The 19,897-nt window shown below is 42.0% G+C and overlaps 1 protein-coding gene and 1 long non-coding RNA gene across 7 annotated transcripts in view; one reads left to right on the top strand and one right to left on the bottom strand.

The window, feature by feature from the left end:
- Window positions 1-13,803, bottom strand: part of HECTD1 (HECT domain E3 ubiquitin protein ligase 1) — a 91,656-nt gene extending 77,853 nt beyond the window's left edge. For 3 of the 5 annotated variants that reach the window (XM_021674898.2, XM_064374697.1, XM_064374698.1), the window contains exons 1-2: window positions 13,739-13,802; window positions 12,169-12,443 (exon numbers count right to left, since the gene is read on the bottom strand). In XM_021674898.2, coding sequence (XP_021530573.1) covers window positions 12,169-12,308 — 140 coding nt within the window. In that variant the 5' untranslated portion in view covers window positions 12,309-12,443; window positions 13,739-13,802. Of the gene's footprint in view, window positions 1-12,168; window positions 12,444-13,738 lie in introns of all 5 variants that reach the window. The other 2 variants (XM_064374699.1, XM_064374700.1) reach the window with 2 other exon arrangements.
- An 812-nt stretch (window positions 13,804-14,615) lies between these two features.
- Window positions 14,616-19,897, top strand: part of LOC105728206 (uncharacterized) — a 69,494-nt gene continuing 64,212 nt past the window's right edge. The window contains exon 1 of one of the 2 annotated variants that reach the window (XR_001109976.2): window positions 14,616-14,858. This is a non-coding gene — a long non-coding RNA (uncharacterized LOC105728206). Of the gene's footprint in view, window positions 17,816-19,897 lie in introns of both variants that reach the window. The other variant, XR_001109974.2, reaches the window with a different exon arrangement.

Raw genomic sequence — 19,897 nt, 5'->3', positions numbered from 1 at the left:
AATCCAACAGATTCTGTAAAAGGGAACAGTAGAGGTAAAACAAATTTTTAAGACTATAAATCAGGGCCAGGCACTGTGGCTCACACCTGTAATCCAGCACTTTGGGAGGCCAAAGCGAGCAGATCACTTGAGGTCAGGAGTTCGAGACCAGCTTGGCCAACATGGTGAAATTCAGTCTCTATAAAAAATACAAAAATTAGCCAGGCATAGTAGCACACACCTGTAGTCCCATCTACTTGGGAGGCTGAGGCACAAGAATCGCATGAACCCGGGAGGTGGCGGTTGCAGTGAGCCAAGATCATGTCACAGCACTCCAGCCTGGGCAAGAGCAAGACTCCAGCTCAAAAAAAAAAAAAAGACTATAACTCTGGTTATAGTTAGCTTTGATGAAAGGATATCTGTTATGAAGCTACTAGCACTGAGCATATTCACTTTCCCATACCAATCCTAAATATTACCACTCTTTTTAATCTCATACTTCAAGAATAAAATAATCATGAGATGCAAATCCTTTCAAATTTTTTTATGTCGAGACAGAGTCTCACTCTGTAGCACAGGCTGAGTGCAGTGGCACAGTCACAGCTCACTGCAGCCTCCACCTCACAGGCTCAAGCGATCCTTCCCACCTCAGCCTACTGAGTAGCTGTGACTATGGGTACATGCCACCATACCGAACTAATTTTTTATCTTCTATAGTGACAAGGTCTCACTATGCTGTTCAGGCTGGTCTCGAACTCATAGATTCAAGCTACCCTCCCACCTCTGCCTCCCCAAGTGCTGAAATTACAGGCACAAGCCACCATACCCAACCCTGCAACTTTTTTTTTGTTTTAAAGAGAGTCTTACTCTGTTACCCAGGCTGGAGTACAGTGTTGCAATCTTGGCTCACTGCAACCTCTGCCTACTGGGCTCAAATTATTCTCATACCTCAGCCTCCTGAGAAGCTGGGATTACAGGGGCGTGCCACTATACCTGGCTAATTTTTTGTATTTTTAGTAGAGACAAGGTTTCGACATGTTGGCCAGGCTGGTCTTGAACTCCTGGCCTCAACTGATCTACCCGCCTCGGCCTCCCAAAGTGCTGGGATTATAGGCATGAGACACCGTGTCCAGGCCCAATCCTTCAACTTTTTACCATCAAACCTAAAACGTGGGCATCTAATGTCTCCATCTTCTCTGTTACAAAAAGAAGTAGTACACATACTTCTTTCTGCCTAAAACCAATCTCTCCACCAGTAGATCAGGGTTTTCCTACGCAAGGTGGGATTTCCTGAGGAACAACTTCTGCATTATCTGGGAGCATATTAGAAACGCAGAAGAATATCAAGCTCCACACAAGACCAATTGAATCAGAATATACATTTTAACATGATCCCCAGGTGACTCTCATTATGCACATTAAGATTTAAAAAGCACTGCTCCTATATAAAAGCCAGTTCTCTCCCAGTTTTACAGATCCTTGCCCTAAGGATTATTTACTCTCTCTCATCTCTTTGACCTTTAAAAGAAAAAAACCCACACTCCTTTTTCCAATTCAATTCTTCAAAAAAGTTTCCACATGTCCTCCATTTCATGTCCCACTCACTCCTCAACCCATTCAAATCTGCCCCTCACCACCACTCCACTCAGCTCTCATTAAGATCAATGACCTTGAGAATGCTGCTAAATCTAAAGGACATCTTTTCATCTTAAGCCTACTTGACCTATCACTAGTATTCAAAACAATTGCCCTTTCTCTTCTTGAATCATTTTTTTCCCTGTGTTGACATGTACACTAACCATGCAAAAGCTATAGTGGATAAAACTGTGGGTACTTTAACATGAATCAAGACAACGGCACTAAACTGTACTACTAGTTAATTGTATTATTCACTGTGAAGCACTGGTATAGGAAAAAAGCCAGTTTCACCAAAGAATAAACTACATGAAGCAACAAAATTATTAAATTTACTAAATCTCAACTCCTGAATATACATCTTTTCAATATTCTACTTAAGGGAAATGGGAAGTAAGTATAAAGCACTGCGTACTGAAGAATAATGGCAAATAAAGTACACGCTTGAGAACTGAACTAGCTACTTTTTTCTTGCAACACCATTTTTATTTGAAGGAGTATCAGACAAACTGATTATTCAGACTTGCATATCTGGTAAACATTTTCTCAAAATTTTAATCATGTATACTTTTCATTTCAAGGAAAACAACCAACAGTATTTGTTGCCAATGATAACATTCAACTTTCCAAGAAAAAATTAATTTTGGAAAATTCGTATTTGCCACCATGAGCTTGACAGCTTCTGAATATTTAAAAACTTGTCTGATGACAGTGGTAGTCATATTGACAAATATGACTTTTTGGCACTGTGGAATATGTCCACATTTGGAAAATCTGTGTAACTCAGTGGACTGATATTTTCCACATGACCAATGCATGATTTTGCAAAAGTAAATATGGGCAAAACAGTCACTCAAAGTATAAGACAGACCATCAAATCTTAATGTAACAGAGTATAAGTTCACTGAAATGATATCGGAATCCACATTATAACTAATCCTGGCCAGGTGCAGTGGCTCGTGCCTGAAATCCAGCACTTTGGGAAGCCAAGATAGGTGGATCACTTGAGGTCAGGAGTTTGAGACCAACCTGACCAACATGGTGAAACTCCATCTCTACTAAAAATACAAAAATTATCCTGGCATGGTGGTGTGCGTCTGCAGTCCCAGCTACTCGGGAGGCTAAGGTGGGAGAACTGCTTGAATCCAGGAGGTGGAGGTTGCTGTGAGTCAAAATCACACCCCCTACACTCCAGCCTGGCATGAGACCCTGTCTCAAAAAAATTTTTTTAAAAATAAAACTAAAAAAAAAAAAAAAACCTAGAATCTACATTATAACTAATCCTTAAGAAACTATCACTTGTTGACTTTTGGTATGGTATCAAAGAACCATATTCATAATTATGTTAAAAAATACACTATTTCTCCCTTCCCCAAATATATCTGTGGATGAGTTTTTCATATATTTCAATCAAAACAACATAATGCAACAAACTGAATACAGAAGAAAATATGAGAATCCAGTTACCTTCCATTAAGGCAAACTTTAAAAAGATTTGCAAAAATGTAAATTAATGCCCCTATTCTCCCAAAATGTTTTCTTTTGAAAAAGTAATTTTTCGGACCAGAGATCCAAGATGGCTGATGATTAGCAGCTCGGGCACGTACCTCCCAGTGAAAGCGCAAAGAACGAGAGGACGCCACACTTTCAGACGAATATTAGTTGCTCACGGACCAGGAGATTCCCAGTGGAGGAGCTCCACGGGTCGCCAGGGCGACTCTTGTGGCCGGCGTGGCGGTTTTGCTGGTGCCTTAGCACGCCAGTTCTTGGTGCAGAGTCCGGAGATTCCCGGGCAGAAAAGCACCATCAATCTTAACACCGCTGTTTTGGCCGGCTCAGTGGATTGCTCAGATTTCGGCGCAGGGAATCAACAAGTTGGACGTCAGAGACCCAGTTAGAAAGTCGGTAATTATAAAGACGACAGACGGACAAATATATAATGAAGGGAAGAAACCAGCGTAAAAAGGTAGAGAATACTCAAAATCAGAATGCCTCTCCCTCTACAGGGGATTGCAATTCCTGATCAGTAACGGAACAAGGCTTAATAGATTACACGTGTGTTCCAATAAAAGAAGCAGGTTTCAAAACGTGGGTGATAAGAAACTTCTGTGAATTAAAAGAACTTGTTCTAACCCAATGCAAAGAAACTAAGAACCTTGAAAAAAGGTTTGACGAAATGTTAACGAGAATGGACAATTTAGAGAAGAATATAAGTGAATTGATGGAGCTGAGAAACACAACACGAGAACTTCGCGAAGCATGCACAAGTTTAAACAGTCGAATTGATCAAGCAGAAGGAAGGATATCAGAAGTCGAGGACCAGCTCAGTGAAATGAAACAAGAAGACAAGATTGGAGAAAAAAGGATGAAAAGGAATGAGCAAAGTCTCCAGGAAATATGGGACTATGTGAAAAGACCTAATTTACGTTTGATAGGTGTACCTGAATGTGATGAAGAGAATGAATCCAAGTTGGAAAATACTCTTCAGGATATCATTCAGGAAAATTTCCCCAACCTGGCAAGGCAGGGTAATATTCAACTCCAGGTAATACAGAGACCACCACAAAGATATTCTTCAAGAAGACCAACCCCAAGGCACATAATTGCCAGATTTATTAGGGTTAAAATGAAGGAGAAAATACTAAGGGCAGCCAGAGAGAAAGGTCAGGTTACCCATAAAGGGAAACCTATCAGACTTACAGCAGATCTCTCAGCAGAAACCCTACAAGCCAGAAAAGAGTGGGGACCAATATTTAACATCCTTAAAGAAAAGAACTTTCAACCCAGAATTTCCTATCCAGCCAAACTAAGCTTTATGAGCGAAGGAAAAATTAAATCTTTTGCGAACAAACAAGTACTTAGAGAGTTCACCACCACCAGGCCTGCTTTACAAGAGCTTCTGAAAGAAGCACTATACATACAAAGGAACAACCAATATCAGCCTTTCCAAAAATATATCAAAAAGCAAAGAACTTTAACACAATAAAAAATTTACATCAACTAATGGGCAAAACAGCCAGCTAGCATCAAACGCCGGTATTAAACTTATATATATTTTAATTGGATAAAAAGCCAAAACCCATCAGTATGCTGCATCCGGGCCCATCTTACATGCAACAATACACAAAGACTCAGAGAGAAGGAGGAAGATTTACCAATCAAACAGAGAGTAAAAATAAACTAATAAACAAAAAGCAGGAGATGCAATTCTCGCCTCTGATAAAGTAGACTTTAAAGTAACAAAGATCAAAAGAGGCGAGGAATGACATTACATAATGGCAAAAGGATCAATGCAACAAGAAGAGCTAACAATTCTATAGATCAATGAGATAGAAAATTAACAAGGATATTCAGAACTTGAACTCAGACCCAGAACAAGTAAACTTAATAAACATTTATAGAACTCTCCACTTCAAATACACAAAACATACATTACCACCTCACACCTATTCCAAAGGTGACTATATAATTGGAAGTAAATCACTCCTCAGTAATCGCATAGCATTTCATAGGTTTAAATTAAATATTGGTTGGCTGTTTGTTTGTTATCTTCTTCCCTTATTCCTTCCTGACTACATCATTAAGTATAATTATCAGTATAAAAGAGGTTTTCAATACCCATTACTAAATTGCATTCTAGCCTGGGCAAGAAAGCAATACTCCCATTCTCTCTCCCTCTTTCTTTTCCTTCTCCCTCCTCCCCATTCTCTCTCTTTCTCTTCCTTTTTCCTCCTTCCTATTCTCTCTCTTTCTCTTTAAAAAAAAAAAACAAAAAAAAAAACTCCATCTCTACCAAAAAAAAAAAAACAAAAAACAAAAAACTCCATCTCTACCAAAAAAAAAAAAAAAGAAAAAGTAATTTTTCACATACACAAAAAATATAACGTGTAATGGGTTTATTTTTTCAAATGAATGAATACATTTTAAAAACTTCCCAGTTTCGGCCAGGCGCAGTGGCTCATGCCTATAATCCCAGCACTCTGGAAGCTCGAGGCGAGCAGATCACCTGAGATCAGGAGTTGAAGTATGGTGAGACCCCATCTCTACTAAAAATATAAAAATTAGCTGGATGCAGTGGCATGCGCCTGTAATCGCAGCTACTCAGGAGGGTGAGGCTGGAAAATCGCTTGAACCTGGGAGGTGGAGGTTGCAGTAAGCTGAGATTGCACCACTGCACTCCAACCTGGGCGACAGAGCAAGACTCCATCTCAAAAAAAAAAAAAAAAAAAAAAACCTTCCCGATTTCAATCTTAATACGGTAAATGGAAGTAAGCATACTAACATAAACAAAAGTTCTTCAGGGTCCACAATAATTTTTAAGAGTTATGGTAATCCTGAGACCATAGAGTTTAAGCATCGTTGCCCTAGATCTCAATCACATCCCGTGACAATTAACCTCCACAGGTGCTTGACTCTAAAACTTTTCTTTAATCCAGGCTTCACCTCCAATTTCCAGACTCATTTATACAACTGCTTACTTAACATCTCCACTGAGATATCTCAAAAGTACCTCATACTCAACATATCCAAACCCAAACTCATGATATCAAACCCTCAAAACATGGTCCTGTTCCAGTGTTCTCTCTCAGTGAGTGGCACCATCAACCACTGTAACCTGAGTCATCCATGATACTTCCTTCTTACTCTCTTATCATTCAACAAGCCCTGACTATCTTGACTTCCAAATCTCTCCCAAATCTACTCAATACTTTCTACTTTTATCACAAAACCCTCTCTCTCTCTGGATCACAGCCTTCTATCAAGCCAACAGCATTTGTTCATTTTGTCCCCACTCTGAGCCCTACCTATTCTCCAGAGAGCAGGTATTATTTTTGAAAGATAAATGTAATCCCATCATTCACTTATTTACAGCACTTCAATGCCTTCCCACTGCTCTTAAGATAAAACCGGCTGGGCTCAGTGGCTCACATCTCTAATCCCAGCATTTTGGGAGGCCAAGGCAGGCAGATCACAAGGTCAGGAGATCGAGACCATCCTGGTCAACATGGTGAAACCTTGTCTCCACTGAAAATACAAAAATTAGCCGGATGTAGTGGCTGCACCTGTAGTCCCAGTTACTCAGGAGGCTGAGGCAGGAGAATCACTTGAATCCGGGAGGTGGAGGCTGCAATGAGCAGAGATTGCGCCACTGCATTTCAGCCTGGGTGACAGAGCAAGGCGCCTATAAACCCATCGACTTGGGAGGCTGAGGAAGGAGAATTGCTGGAACCTGGGAATTAAGAGGTTGCAGTGAGCCAAGATCACACCACTGCACTCCAGCTTGGCAACAGAGTGAGACTCTGTCTTAAAAAAAAAAAAAAGATAAAACCAAAAGCTCTATTTAATTTAGCATACACAGAAGACTCACCCCATCTTGTCCCTACTCTTTCAGGTCAGCTCTTCACAGCAAACCTTCCTTGCCCTGCCCTAGTCACACTGGCTTTCTCCAAGGACCTCAATCATCTTTTCTTTATCTCCTTACTCATCCTTGCTAGCTCTAGGAAACACCACTTCCCCTTTCTTGGCAGGGCACGGTGACTCACACCTGTAATCCCACCATTTTGGAAAGTTAAGGCAGGAGGATCACTTAAGCTCAGGAGTTCTAGATCAGCCTGGGCAACAAAGTGAGACCTTGTCTCCATCTAATTAAAAAAACAAAAAAAAATTATCATGCCTGTAATCCCAGCACTTTGGGAGGTGAGGTGAGTGGATCACCTGAGGCCAGGAGTTCAAGACCAGCCTGGCCAACATGGTGAAACCTCGTGTCTATTAAAAATACAAAAAATACAAAAATTAGCTGGGTATGGTGGTGTATGCCTATAATCCCAGTTACTCGGGAGGCTAAGGCAGGAGAATCACTTGAACCTAGGAGGTGGAGGTTGCAGTGAGCTGAGATTATACCACTACACTCCAGCCTGGGCAACAGAGCAATACTGTCACAAAAAAATTTTTAAAAAAAAGGCCAGGCATGGTGGCTCACACATGTAATCCCAGCACTTTGGGAGGCTGAGGTAGGTGAATCACAAGGTCAAGAGCTCGAGACCATCCTGGCCAACATGGTGAAACCCTGTCCCTACTAGAAATAAAAAAATTAGCTAGGCATGGTGGTCTGCGCCTGTAATCCCAGCTACTCAGGAGGCTGAGACAGGAGAACCACCCAGGGGGCAGAGGTTGCAGTGAGCGGAGATCACACCATTGCACTCCAGCCTGGCAACAGAGTGAGACTCCATCTCAAAAAAAAAAAAGAAAAACTACTTCCCCAAAGACCACTCTACCCACCCCACCTCTCCAGGTCTTGTCCCTGCTTCATGCTGTCATAGCATCCTGAGCTTTTCCTTCATGACATTTAACACAGTTTGTAACCACAATTTTTTCCCATAATTATTTAATATCTGTCTCCCCTATTAGACTATTAGGCACCATAAGGGCAGAGGCTGTATTTGTTTTGGTCATCACCATATCTTTCCAAGACCCAACATATAGTAGAAAGACAATTTAAAGGTTAAAAAAACTTGTCCCTGTAAAGGTATATTTTTACCTTTTAGTGTAAACATACCAGAGAAGATTTTTTTACCACTGTGTTCAATAGCTTTGGAATCCAGACTAAAAATAATCTTTCTTGGGTATCTCTTGAAGGATACACTAGAAAATGATTAACAGTGGTTTCCTCTGGGATGAGGAACCAAGTAACCAGGAGACAGGAAAGGGAAAACAACTGACTTTTTACTGTGTATATTTTGTGCCCTCAAAATTAAGTGACATTGGCTGGGTGCAGTGGCTCAAACCTGTAATCCCAGCACTTTGGGAGGCAGAGGAAGGCAGATCACCTGAGGTTAGGGGTTCAAGGGCAGCCTGACCAACATGGAGAAACCCCATCTCTACTAAAAATACAAAATTAGCCAGGTGTGGTGACACATGCCTGTAATCCCAGCTACTCAAGAGGCTGAGGCAGGAGAATCACTTGAACCTTGGAGGCGGAGGCTGTGGTGAGCCGAGATCGGGCCATTGCACTCCAGCCTGGGCAACAAGAGCGAAACTCCCTCTCAAAAAAAAAAAAAAAAAATTAAGTGACATCATTAGTTTTAAAATAGAGCCTTCTACGTACCTAAAAGCACTTCTGAGATACTCAATTTCCAAAGGACAAAACTTTCAAATTATATTAGATTTAGCAGCAAGATCTATAAATGCCCATGATACATATTTATAACATTAATACATATGATGATCGCCTATTTTGACATGAATGAAAAAGTACTCATTAGCTAATAACTCATATTACTTTTATTTTTTTTGGCAGGGTCTCGCTCTGTCACCGAGGCTGGAGTGCAATGGCACAATCTTAGTTCACTACAACCTCTGTCTCCCAAATTCAAGACATTCTCCTGCCTCAGCCTCCCAAGTAGCTGGGATTACAGGCACTTCCCACGATGCCCAGCTATTTTTTGTATTTTTAGTAGAGATGGGGTTTCACCATGTTGGCTAAGCTGGTCTCGAACTCCTGCCTCTCAAAGTGCTGGGATTACAGGCATGAGCCACTGCGCCTGGCCATCTTACATTTTAGAGCTTAATGATACATCAGATAAAAGCAAAAACCAACCTTGAACCCATTTTACTTTTCTGGAGCATTACCTTTACAAGTTCAGGCATTAATAAGGAGCATTGAAACATCATAGAAAAAGTTCTATTCCTTAAACTTCAAAAAAACACTGTCAAAATGGGTACAAAAAGTGGAGAGCCATGTATAATAACAAGTTAAAAGAAAAAGAAACCCTTAACTATTATGTGAAAAGCACTGTGTGAGGCATCTCACACATATTATCCTATTTATTTTCAGAAAAATCCTACAAGGATAAGGAAACAGACTTCAAAGGCTATCACACAACCGTTCAGTGGAAAAGGCAGGTATCTGAACCCAAGTCTATTGCGTTGCAGAGGCCACTGTTTCTACCACACCACCTATCTTTCCTGACTAAACAGATGAATAACTATTAAGACAAGCTAACTAGGCAAAAATATTAGCAGAACATACGGGCATGTTTTGCTTTATAAGACATAACTAAGTCCTATTTGCTACTACTTTATGAAATCAAGGTGGTATGAAAGATTTTTACCAATATTCAAAATATACATATCACCTTGCTTTTTTCGCCGCCTTGACTTGATTGTTTAAAATAAAAGAATATTAAAAGACCTTCCCAAATCAATCAGTTTTACTGAATAAAGTGCTGAAATAAAATTCAAAATCGGTTATTAATGACGGTATCAGTGGATAGCCCACTTTACTCAAAACACTTAACATACATTCTCTCCTTTAATCCTCACCAGAAGCCCATTAGGAAAAAAAAAAAAACAACTGCCATTTTTACAGAGGAAGAAAGTAAGGCTCTCAGGGGCTAACGAACACAGCAGACCAAGAATCTGAACCCAAGTCTCTTATGACACAGCCCATTCTTTCCATCTCATTAAGCAGCCTCACTTGTTTCAAAAAGGAACCAAGATAATTTTCCCTTGACAACAAGAAAATCTGGCTGTAGAATGAAGACATCAAACTAATATTTAAAAACAAAACAATCACAAAATTGCCAGGCGCGGTGGCTCACGCCTGTAATCCTAGCACTTTGGGAGGCCGAGGTGGGTGGATCACCTGAGGTCAGGAGTTCAAGACCAGCCTGGCCATCACGGAGAAACCCATCTTTAAAAAAAAAATTTTTTAAATAAAAAAATTTTTAAAAAATCACAAAATTAAAACAAATGACTAGTTTTTAGAGGTTACTGGTATGCTACACCAAACATGGCTAACCCCTTCAACTTGAAATACTCCTCTACCTTCACATGGTAAATTGCATCTGACTTAACTTCAGCTTCATTTCCTTAAAATTACATTATAAAGCCAGGTGCGGTGGCACAGCCTGTAGTGCCAGCTACTGAAGAGGCCAAGGCAGGAGAATCATTTGAACCCAGGAGCTCAAGGTCAGCCTGGGCAACACCGTAAGGCCTCAGTCCCTTAAAAAAAAAACAAAATTACATTATATTAAATGTGAATAAAGCCTAGAAGGGAAAATGGAAAAAAAATAACAGTTGTTATGTTAAGATAGAAGGACTTTACAAAGAGATTAATTTTACATTTTAAAAATTTACTTAAATTGTTTTAATATGGCAACACTTTTTAAATGTCCTAACGAATACCTCTACTACATATTAATACTAAACAAAAGCAACAAAATGACAACTCACTTGACTGACAAGTATGATTTTTTTCTTCTTCCTTTTTTTTTTTTTTTAAACTGATCACATCAAAGATTTCAGTGCTAGACAAGTATGATTTTTAAAATACCAAAAGTAACTTTCAGGTTACCTCTAATGAAACTTATGAACATTTTTTATCTTGAGAATCAGGATGAAAAAAAAATTAAAAATAAAAATAAATTTTTAAAAATTTATAAATCCTGCTAAAGCAAGTGTCAACTAAAAGGCTGTTATTCTTAAGTACTCAAAAGTTGCAATGACAAAAACTAGTGGAAATAAATTGATCACTAAGTGTGATTTGGCAACTTCGTTAATAAGAATTTTTATCTTAGTACTATGTTAACAAGAGTTGCAATTGAAATTATTCAACAATCAAAAATGAAGGTACTTAAAAAAATTTTGCCAATTGAGTAAAATAGACTTTATTCCCACCTAAAACACATTAAGACAATTATACCAAATTTTAGGTCAACATCTCAAAACATTTTTTAGTAATTACCTTAAAATGGCTTTAAAATGAATAAAGAAATACCAAAGTTTTCAATTATTATTTGAGTTCAGACTGTAAATAGAAATATAAAATAAACAGTAAAAACCAAACACGTGTTCAACATTAAAAAGAATGGTTATTTTAACTAGACAAGTTATGATTTATGTAAGAGGGAAAAAATGCTTCTAAGGCCTATCTAGTAATGAATTGTTTTATATTTTTGCATAAATACTAAATTATAACCTCCCAATAAAATTGTTTAAACTCCTCAAACTTCAACATGTTTCTATTACTCCAAATTTTCTACTATTCTGCTATATGGTTAAGATCCAATTTATACCTTCTCAAACTGAAATTTACAAACCAATGATCTGCTTTAACAAAAGTACTGTCATATGACAACATCAATGAAGAAATGGGCAGTTCAAAACATATGTTCATTATCACCTCTTATTCTACAAGTCAATTTCATGGTACAGAAATAGTTACCTTTAAGAAAATAAATATTTGTATTTTCCCCAGTTCATGACATTTTGAAAATGAATCAACCAAGCTATGGGTTAAAATTATATTCCTACTAACCCCATTCATTCAACAAATATGTATTTGTGTCATCGTAATGACCAGTCCTAGAGTTACCTAACCTATCAATTCTTATTTCTTGGAAAAGTGTAAATACAAAACTCTTCAGGAGTTTTTTTTAAAGATACGTGTTAAAATCCACTAGAAAAACTTCTACATAAACTGAAGTCAGCAAATGGTTGAAAACAGATGTCACTACAGTCACCCAAAGGAAGATGATGAAGGAATGTACTTACGTTTCAAAACAACGATCCACGTTGTCAGACATCAAAAGCAGCATGCATAGCTGTTCAAGGGCTATTAGTTGCATGTCCCTTTCATCTCCCTGTCCCATCTGTAGCCATTCCAACAAAGTATCTGGGTCCACATCTGCCATGGTTTTTAAAAAGCCTCTTTGCTTAAATTTGAAAAGTAAAGAGGAAAAAGTCCTTTAAATGTCCAGGACTGATCAGCTTGGCCTTAAATGTTTTTTCCTTTACATCTGGTAGAACCAAATTTTCGTAGCGTCTTCCTAGGAATTAAAAAAGACTCCTAAGTACGTTTGGACCTAAGAGTGCTTAATGCAGTTTTTCAACTTTCCTTATCCCCCAGGTTTAAAGTATCATACTAATGAAAACCAGTTTTGCACAAGAGTATATAATCTGATTAAGTTGCTGCTTAACTAGAAACCAGAGCTGTCTGTGTCAAAGACAAGTCAACCTTCGGATCCCACTACTCCTATCACTAAAGTCTATGCCAAAAGGCAAAAAACACCTACTAAAGGTTCTGTTTTTTTCCAGCAAACTTCATCCTCCTCCTTCTCCACCCAAAACTGATCTTCAGATTAGGTTTAGATTCAGTATTCTGAGGAAACTAAACGCCTTGATCCAATAATCCCCCTCAGAATTGAGTTTCTCCTTCAAAACTACCTCCAATTTCACAAATTCTGACTTCTCAATTTATTTCTATTTAAGATGGCCAAATGCAAACGACAATTATATACAAGATCTATCTATAAACAAAGGGTTGGTAATTTTGGCAGTCTTGGCAACTATTCCTTAAACTTAAAAGGAAAAAAAAAAAGAAACGCTAAAAGTAAATGCAATGGACTAGCAGGTTACGGATCCGAATATAGGCCAATCTAGGGCCCTCTTTCCCCATCTTCGCAGGATGGGGCAGTTGGTTAAAAAAACAAAAACAAAACCGAGAAGCAGCCCCAACAGGCAAGTCATTACAAAAGCGCCCCGTAAGCGCCCTGACCCGAGGACAGCTTTGGATCCCAACGTAACGCAGCTGCAGGTGTGGGAAGCCGGCAGCCGGGTGCGGTGGCCACCCAACGGCGGCGACCAGCAGGGTTGACCTCACACCCGGGGCCCGGCCGAGCCGGGCGCTGAGAGGCGCTGGGCCCTGCGCTCTGCTTTCCCAGCACCAAACCCCACTAAGTTAACTACCTGTGTCTAGGAGGAGGGGAAGTTCTGGAGAAGCAGCAGCAAGCCTTCGTGCCCGAGAGGAGGCCGCCTGGCCAGGCAGGGCGCCTGGTCTCCCGGGAGCTGCGCCCGGAACTCGAAGGCCTGGCGGCGAACCCTTCTCAAGGGCAAAAGGAGCCGGCCTGGGGCTCTGGCGCTGGCAAGCCGGGCCCCGCCGCCGGCAGGGCCCCGGGAGGGGAACAAAGGGGCTAGTGGGGAAGTAGGCAACAGCCCGGCCGACCTCACTCGGCGCCGGGGTCTCGCTTTCCGCCAGTCGCCGGGCGTCTGGGATCCTGGCCCCAACGCAGGGCGCTTCCAACTGTCCGAGGCGCTCCCGCCTCCCCTTCCCGCAGGCTCTTACTCGGGCTTGTAGTCCCAAACCGCTCCAGTCCAGCTCCCACCAGGCCGCGGACAGAGCCAGGCCCGGCCGCGGCCCTCGAGTTCCCGAGAAGCCGCAGGCCGCGCAGGTCGAATCGGGCAGGCGGCACAGGAAAAGCCGCGCCTCGTCCCTCCCCTTCCTCCGCGGGGACCTGGTGACAGGGAAGCGAGAGGTTCCTCCGAGCGGCGGCAGCCAGCGCACGTCCCGTCCCCAGCACGCGGCTCCTCAGGCCCTGCCGCTCAAAGGCCCGCGCGGTGCTGCTGGCGGCGGCGGCGCGTGGGGGAGGCCCAGTCCATCGCGATCCGGGAGGGGGAAGGGAGGAGGGTCGAGCCAGAGCCTGGCAGTGAAGCTGCCGAGGGCAGCCGAGCCCGGCGGAGGAGGAGCAAATCCGCTCCCCAGGCGGCGACCCCGCCGACGGCCACCTGGGGCGCTGCGGAGACGGCCGACCGCGGCGCAGGGGCGCCAACCGGGGACGCCGCGTCGCCGCCCCTGCCCCGGCGCTGTAGTCCCCGCCGTCTCCGGCTGGATCGGACGTTTCTGCCGCGGCTTTTCTATGGTGCGCCCTGGCGCCCTTCTCGCTTCCCTGTCAGTTCGAGCGCGCTCGTGCACGCACGTCCAGCTCGCTTGGCGCCGTGGCTAACACTTCGCGCGCTCCTGCGGAGGGCGCTATGCCGCACAGCAAAGCTGCGGCCCAACCTGTCCCGGCGGAGCCTCCCGCCCAAGCCACCCGCACTCCGCCACGAGCTTCCCTCCTCGCGCACGGAAGTGCGTCGCGTAAGAGAGGCGCCTCCCCCAGCTCCTGGGAGGCCGACTGCCCCGCGGTTCACCTCAAAGAAAATCCTTCAGAGCAACCCCGGGAAAGAGGTGCTGCCGGGACTATCAACGTTGTACAGTTGAGACACTGAGGCTCCAGGAAAGCGCAGATGCAGGCCCAGTGCCTTGCCTGGTCTGCAGCAGCACTGAGAGTGCACTTTTGACTACGTTTTGTGGCTTCTGTCACAAGTATGTCCGTGGTTGTTCTTTTCAAACTTTATTTCACGCGCATTCAGAATAAACGATGCATGCGTATAGGACGTACTTGGAACCCCGGAGACATCCTACTGTATGTACTCTCACTTTTATCTTTTAAACAAAAAGAAAAATGAATATGACATTATAGTATTTGAGACATGGTTCCTCAAGCAATCAGAGGAGCTGCTAGGTATTAATAAAGAACAGCATTTGGGGCCACTGCAGTGCCTGTAATCCCAGCACTTCGTGATTTTACTTGCTTGAGGTCAGGAGTTCGAGACCAGCCTGAGCAACATAGAGAGACCTGGTCTCTGCAAAAAATTAAAATTTAAAAAATGATTACCCAGACGTGGTGGCGCACACCTGTGGTCCCAGCTACTGGAGAAGCTGAGATGGGATGATCCCTTGAGCCCAGGAAATTGAGGCTGCAGTGAGCTTTGCACCACACTCCAGCCTGGGTGACTAAGTCGAAAATACTGGTTCTTTTTTCTTATTCTTTTTTTTTTTTTACTAGTTCTTTAGAAAAATAACCAGTATTTTGGAAATTACTAATTTATGCTTCAGATAGCTATCCGCACATGTCCCATTGTCACAGGTAATGGTCCCTTTAGGTATCTTGTTAACGAAAGAAGAGAAAAAGAAGATTCAACTGTCTTGTCACAACTACAACATAAGAGAATAATTATTTAGATGGCATGAGTGTGAGTTGGAACTGCCAGGAAACTCTTCAAGGAGGAAGTGGTGTTCCCTCTGAACCCTGAAAAATGGGTACGATGTGGACACTGAAAGGAAAGGGAAGAATATAAGCAAAGCCTGATATGTTCCTAGACATAGGAAAGGTCACCTGTGCCCCCAGCAAAGAACAAACGGTAAGCAACAGAGAGAAGAATTTGGAACTAAAGTAGGGAAGGCCTTGAATGTGTAATACAGAAATTAGGCTGAGCTAAGTAACAAGTTTCTGTTACTACAACACTGGAAAAATTAATCTTAGAAGACTAATTTATGGAAAGAGTGTCCAGAATGACTAAAAAGATCTATCTAGAAAAGATTAGCTAGAAGTTGCTGAAATGCTCTAATAATGGAGGAAAGAAAAGTCTAGTTATTGGCAATATGAATGGAGAAGAAATCTAAAAATATTTAATTTTCGAAAGAAGATATATCAGAATTTAAATGATTAACTTAAAAATTTTCAGCCAGGCTCCATGGCTCACACCCATAATCCCAGCATTTGGGGATGCAGAGGCAGGGGGATCACTTGAGCCCAGGAGTAGACTAGCCTAGGCAACAGAGGAAGACCCTGTCTCTACAAATAATTTTAAAATTAGCCGAGTGTGGTGGTGCACACCTATAGTCCCAGCTACTCAGGGGAGTCAAAGGCAGGAGGAACATCTGAGCCCTCAAGGTCGAGCCATGATCATGCACTACAGCCTGGGCAACAGAGCAACACCCTGCCTCAAAACAAACAGACAAACAAAACACTTACCTGCAAAGAGGACTTGGAAGCTAGGAAAATGGTGATGCTATTAACAAAAAAATGGAAAAGTTGACAAAAAGGACTATACCAAGTTTTTAAGATAGATAGATAGATTGTTTTTTGTTGTTGTTGTTGTTGTTGTTGTTTTTTGAGACAGAGTCTCGCCCTGTCGCCAGGCTGGAGTGCAGTGGCACGATCTTGGATCACTGCAACCTCCACCTCCCAGGTTCAAGAGATTCTCCTGTCTCAGCCTCCTCAGTAGCTGGGACTAAAGGCGCGTGCCACCTTGCCCAACTAATTTTTGTATTTTTAGTAGAGATAGGGTTTCACCATTTTGGCCAGTATGGTCTCAATCTCTTGACCTCGTGATCTGCCCACCTTGGCCTTCCAAAGTGCTGGGATTACAGGCATGAGCCACCGCACCCAGCCAGACATATATTTTTTTATCCTTCACTATCTGCATGTACCATCCTCTTCCTGCCTACAAGATTAATGATTAGTGTGTTTTAAAGAAACCTATCTTGAATTAATTGCTTTAATTTTCCAGGGGAAGAAAAATAAAAAATAAAATAAAGAAACCTATCAAAAGAATGCTGTGACACTTACTGCACTTTCTAAAGATTTTATTATCATTTTTATTTTTATTTTTATTTAGAGGCAGGGTCTTGCTCTGTAGCTCAGGCTGGAGTGCAGCAGTGTGATCCTAGCTGACTGCAGCTTTCAACTCCTGGGCTCAAGGCGATTCTCCTGCCTCAACCTCCAGAGTAGCTGGGACTACAGGCACATGCCACTACACTGGGCTATTTTAATTTTTTTATAGAGACAGGATCTAACTGTGTTGCCCAGGCTGGTCTCCAACGCCTGGGCTCAGGCGATGCTCCAGCCTTGGCCACCCAAACTGCTGGGATTATAGGCATGAGCCACCATGCCCGGCCCATATTATTATTTTAAACTCAAGCGGAAAAAAAGAATTCAAACATGAGATCCCAGAACAAGAGCATTAAAGGAAAGAAATGAAGTCATGAAGAAAACAAAATATCCAGATGAAGGCAACTGACCAGACTTTAATACTTATCCCAAGAAACCAGGAACTGTTTACATGTTGATATTTCCCATTGCTGCCAAAATCCAAGAATCATAGACCATCAAGAACTGCTCTGTGCTAGGCACAGTGTAAGGCTCAGTAAGTCATAGACCTCATCCTCAATAAAGGTAGATGTAAACAGACTCCTCTATGTCTCCTCTATCATAGCATTTATGACTTGATATTGTCAGGTACATGCTGGGAACATTGAGGTAGGTGATAGCATCTTGGAAAGCTTCAGAAATGATGTGTGAATTAAATCTCAGATGTTGAGTCAGAGCTGTCCAGATAATTAGGATAAGCATAGGGACATGCACGGAGGTGCAAAGAGGGTCCCTCTTGTCATAATAAAGCAACGGGCTGCCTTTTGGCTGAGGCTCCACTTAGACAAAGGAACTTCGATGTGTACACAGTCCCTGGGATCAACTCACAGGACTATAATAAAAAGGAGGATATTCATCATACAAATCTAAACTCATTTCATCGACTGGTATGTACTATGAATTAACTTTCTAAAGTTAATCTTATGAATAGCAAAATGATATAGCATGTTTTTTGTGTATCAAAGGCATAATTGACAGATGTAAACTTATAAAATATGCTACAGAAAATGTCTGTTTGGGCATGTCTTCAAGTTTGAACTACAAATGTTAAGTTTTGCTGGCTTTCCTCAACTTCTGAGAAGTTCTGGGTGTGAAAGAAAGTGGTCCGCAAGTTGAAAGAGTGGGAAACTAAATTTGGTTGGAACCTAGAGTGGTGTTAGTGGCTGGAAGAGATCATTGAGGTTAATTGGAGCCAATTTGCTAAGAGTCTTGAACACCTTAATGAGTTTGAACTTTGTTCTTTGGGCAAGGGGAGCCTTTGGATATTTAATACAAGAAAGTACTGAGATGCCATGTAGGTTTTGGAATCATTAGCCATTTAAAAGTTAAAATTTGTTTCTATTAAGCTTTACAGTTAGCAATATATGTTATTTTATTTTATTTTTTGGTTTTTGTTTTTGTTTTTTTTTTTGAGACAGTTTCACTTTGTCATTCAGGCTGGAGTGCAGTGGTGCAATCTCAGCTGCAACCTCTGCCTCCTGGGTTCAAGCGATTCTCCTACCTCAGCCTCCCGAGTAGCTGGGTTTACAGGCCTGCACCACCATGCCTGGCTAATTTGGGTATTTTTAGTAGGGACAGGGTTTCACGATGTCCCCCAAGTCGATCTCCAAGTCTTAGGCTCAAGGGATCCATCCACCTCAGCCTCCCAAAGTACTGAGATTACAAGCATGAGCCACGGTACCTAGCTGCAGTTAGCAAGATACGTTATATTATTATTTAATCCTTATACATTAGTTTATTATATATAAAAATGATTAACACTTAAAATAGGCATTTTCTGTGTATTTATTTATTTGAGACAGAGTCTTACTCTGCCACCCAGCTGGAGTGCAGTGGCACGATCTTGGCTCACTGCAGCCTCTACATCCTAGGTTCAAGCGATTCTGGTGCCTCGCAAGTAGCTGGGACTACAGGTGTGCACCACCACGCCGGGCTAATTTTTGTATTTTTAGTAGAGATGGGATTTCTCCATGTTGGCCAGACTCATCTCGAACTCTTGGCCTCAAGTGATCCTCCCCCTCAGCCTCCTAAAGTGCAGGGATTACAGGCATGAACCACTGTACCCAGCCAGGAAACTGTAGTTTGGAGAGTTTATAATAAATGGGAATAATAATAATAAAATGGGAAACTGGGTTTCAAACATTGATCTGCCAACTCTCATGTAGTATACTTAGTCATACCATTTTGTAATCATTGGAGCTAGTAGATCAAAGTAAAATGCATTGCTTCATGAAGTAATAATTTCCTATCACTAGAAATATAACAGAAGAGACTGGATAACAAGTCAGGAATGGGTTAGGGACTGTGGCATACACAGATCCTTGCATTTTAGGAGACTGAGGTGGGAGGCTCACTTGAGCCCAGGAGTTAAAGACCAGTCTGGGCAGCATAATGAGACCTCATCACTATAAAAAGTTTTTTTTTTTTTTTCTTTGAGATGGAGTCTTGCTCTTGTTGCCCAGGCTGGAGTGCAGTGGCATGATCTTGGCTTACTGAAGCCTCTTTCTCCAAGATTCAAGCGATTCTCCTGCTTCAGCCTCCCAAGTAGCTGGGATTATAGGTGCCCGCCAGAACACCTAGCTAATTTTTGTATTTTTAGCTAGAGACTGTGTTTCATCATGTTGGCCAGGCTGGTCTCAAACTCCTGACCTCGTGATTTGCCCACCTGGGCCTCCCAAAGTGCTGGTATTACAGGTGTGAGCCACTGCGCCTGGCCCTAAAAAGTTATTAAAACTTAGCCTGCAGTCCCAGCTAGTCCAGAGGCTGAGATGGGAGGATCACTTCATCCTAAAAGACTGAAATTACAGTAAATAAAGATCATGCCACTCCACTCTAGCCTGGATGACAGAGTGAGATCCTGTCTCCCCCACCCCCTCTCTCTGTGTCTCTGTCTCTCTCTCTCTCTCTCTCTCAATCTCGCTCAATCTCTCTCTCTCTCTCTCTCTCACACACACACACACACACACACA

Source organism: Aotus nancymaae, unplaced genomic scaffold (assembly GCF_030222135.1).
Source record: "Aotus nancymaae isolate 86718 unplaced genomic scaffold, 86718_ANA_hifiasm-v0.15.2.pri h1tg000011l, whole genome shotgun sequence".
In the NCBI taxonomy this organism is placed as follows: domain Eukaryota; kingdom Metazoa; phylum Chordata; class Mammalia; order Primates; family Aotidae; genus Aotus; species Aotus nancymaae.
Note: the sequence above shows the minus strand (reverse complement) of the source record. Positions and strands in the feature narration are given on the sequence as shown.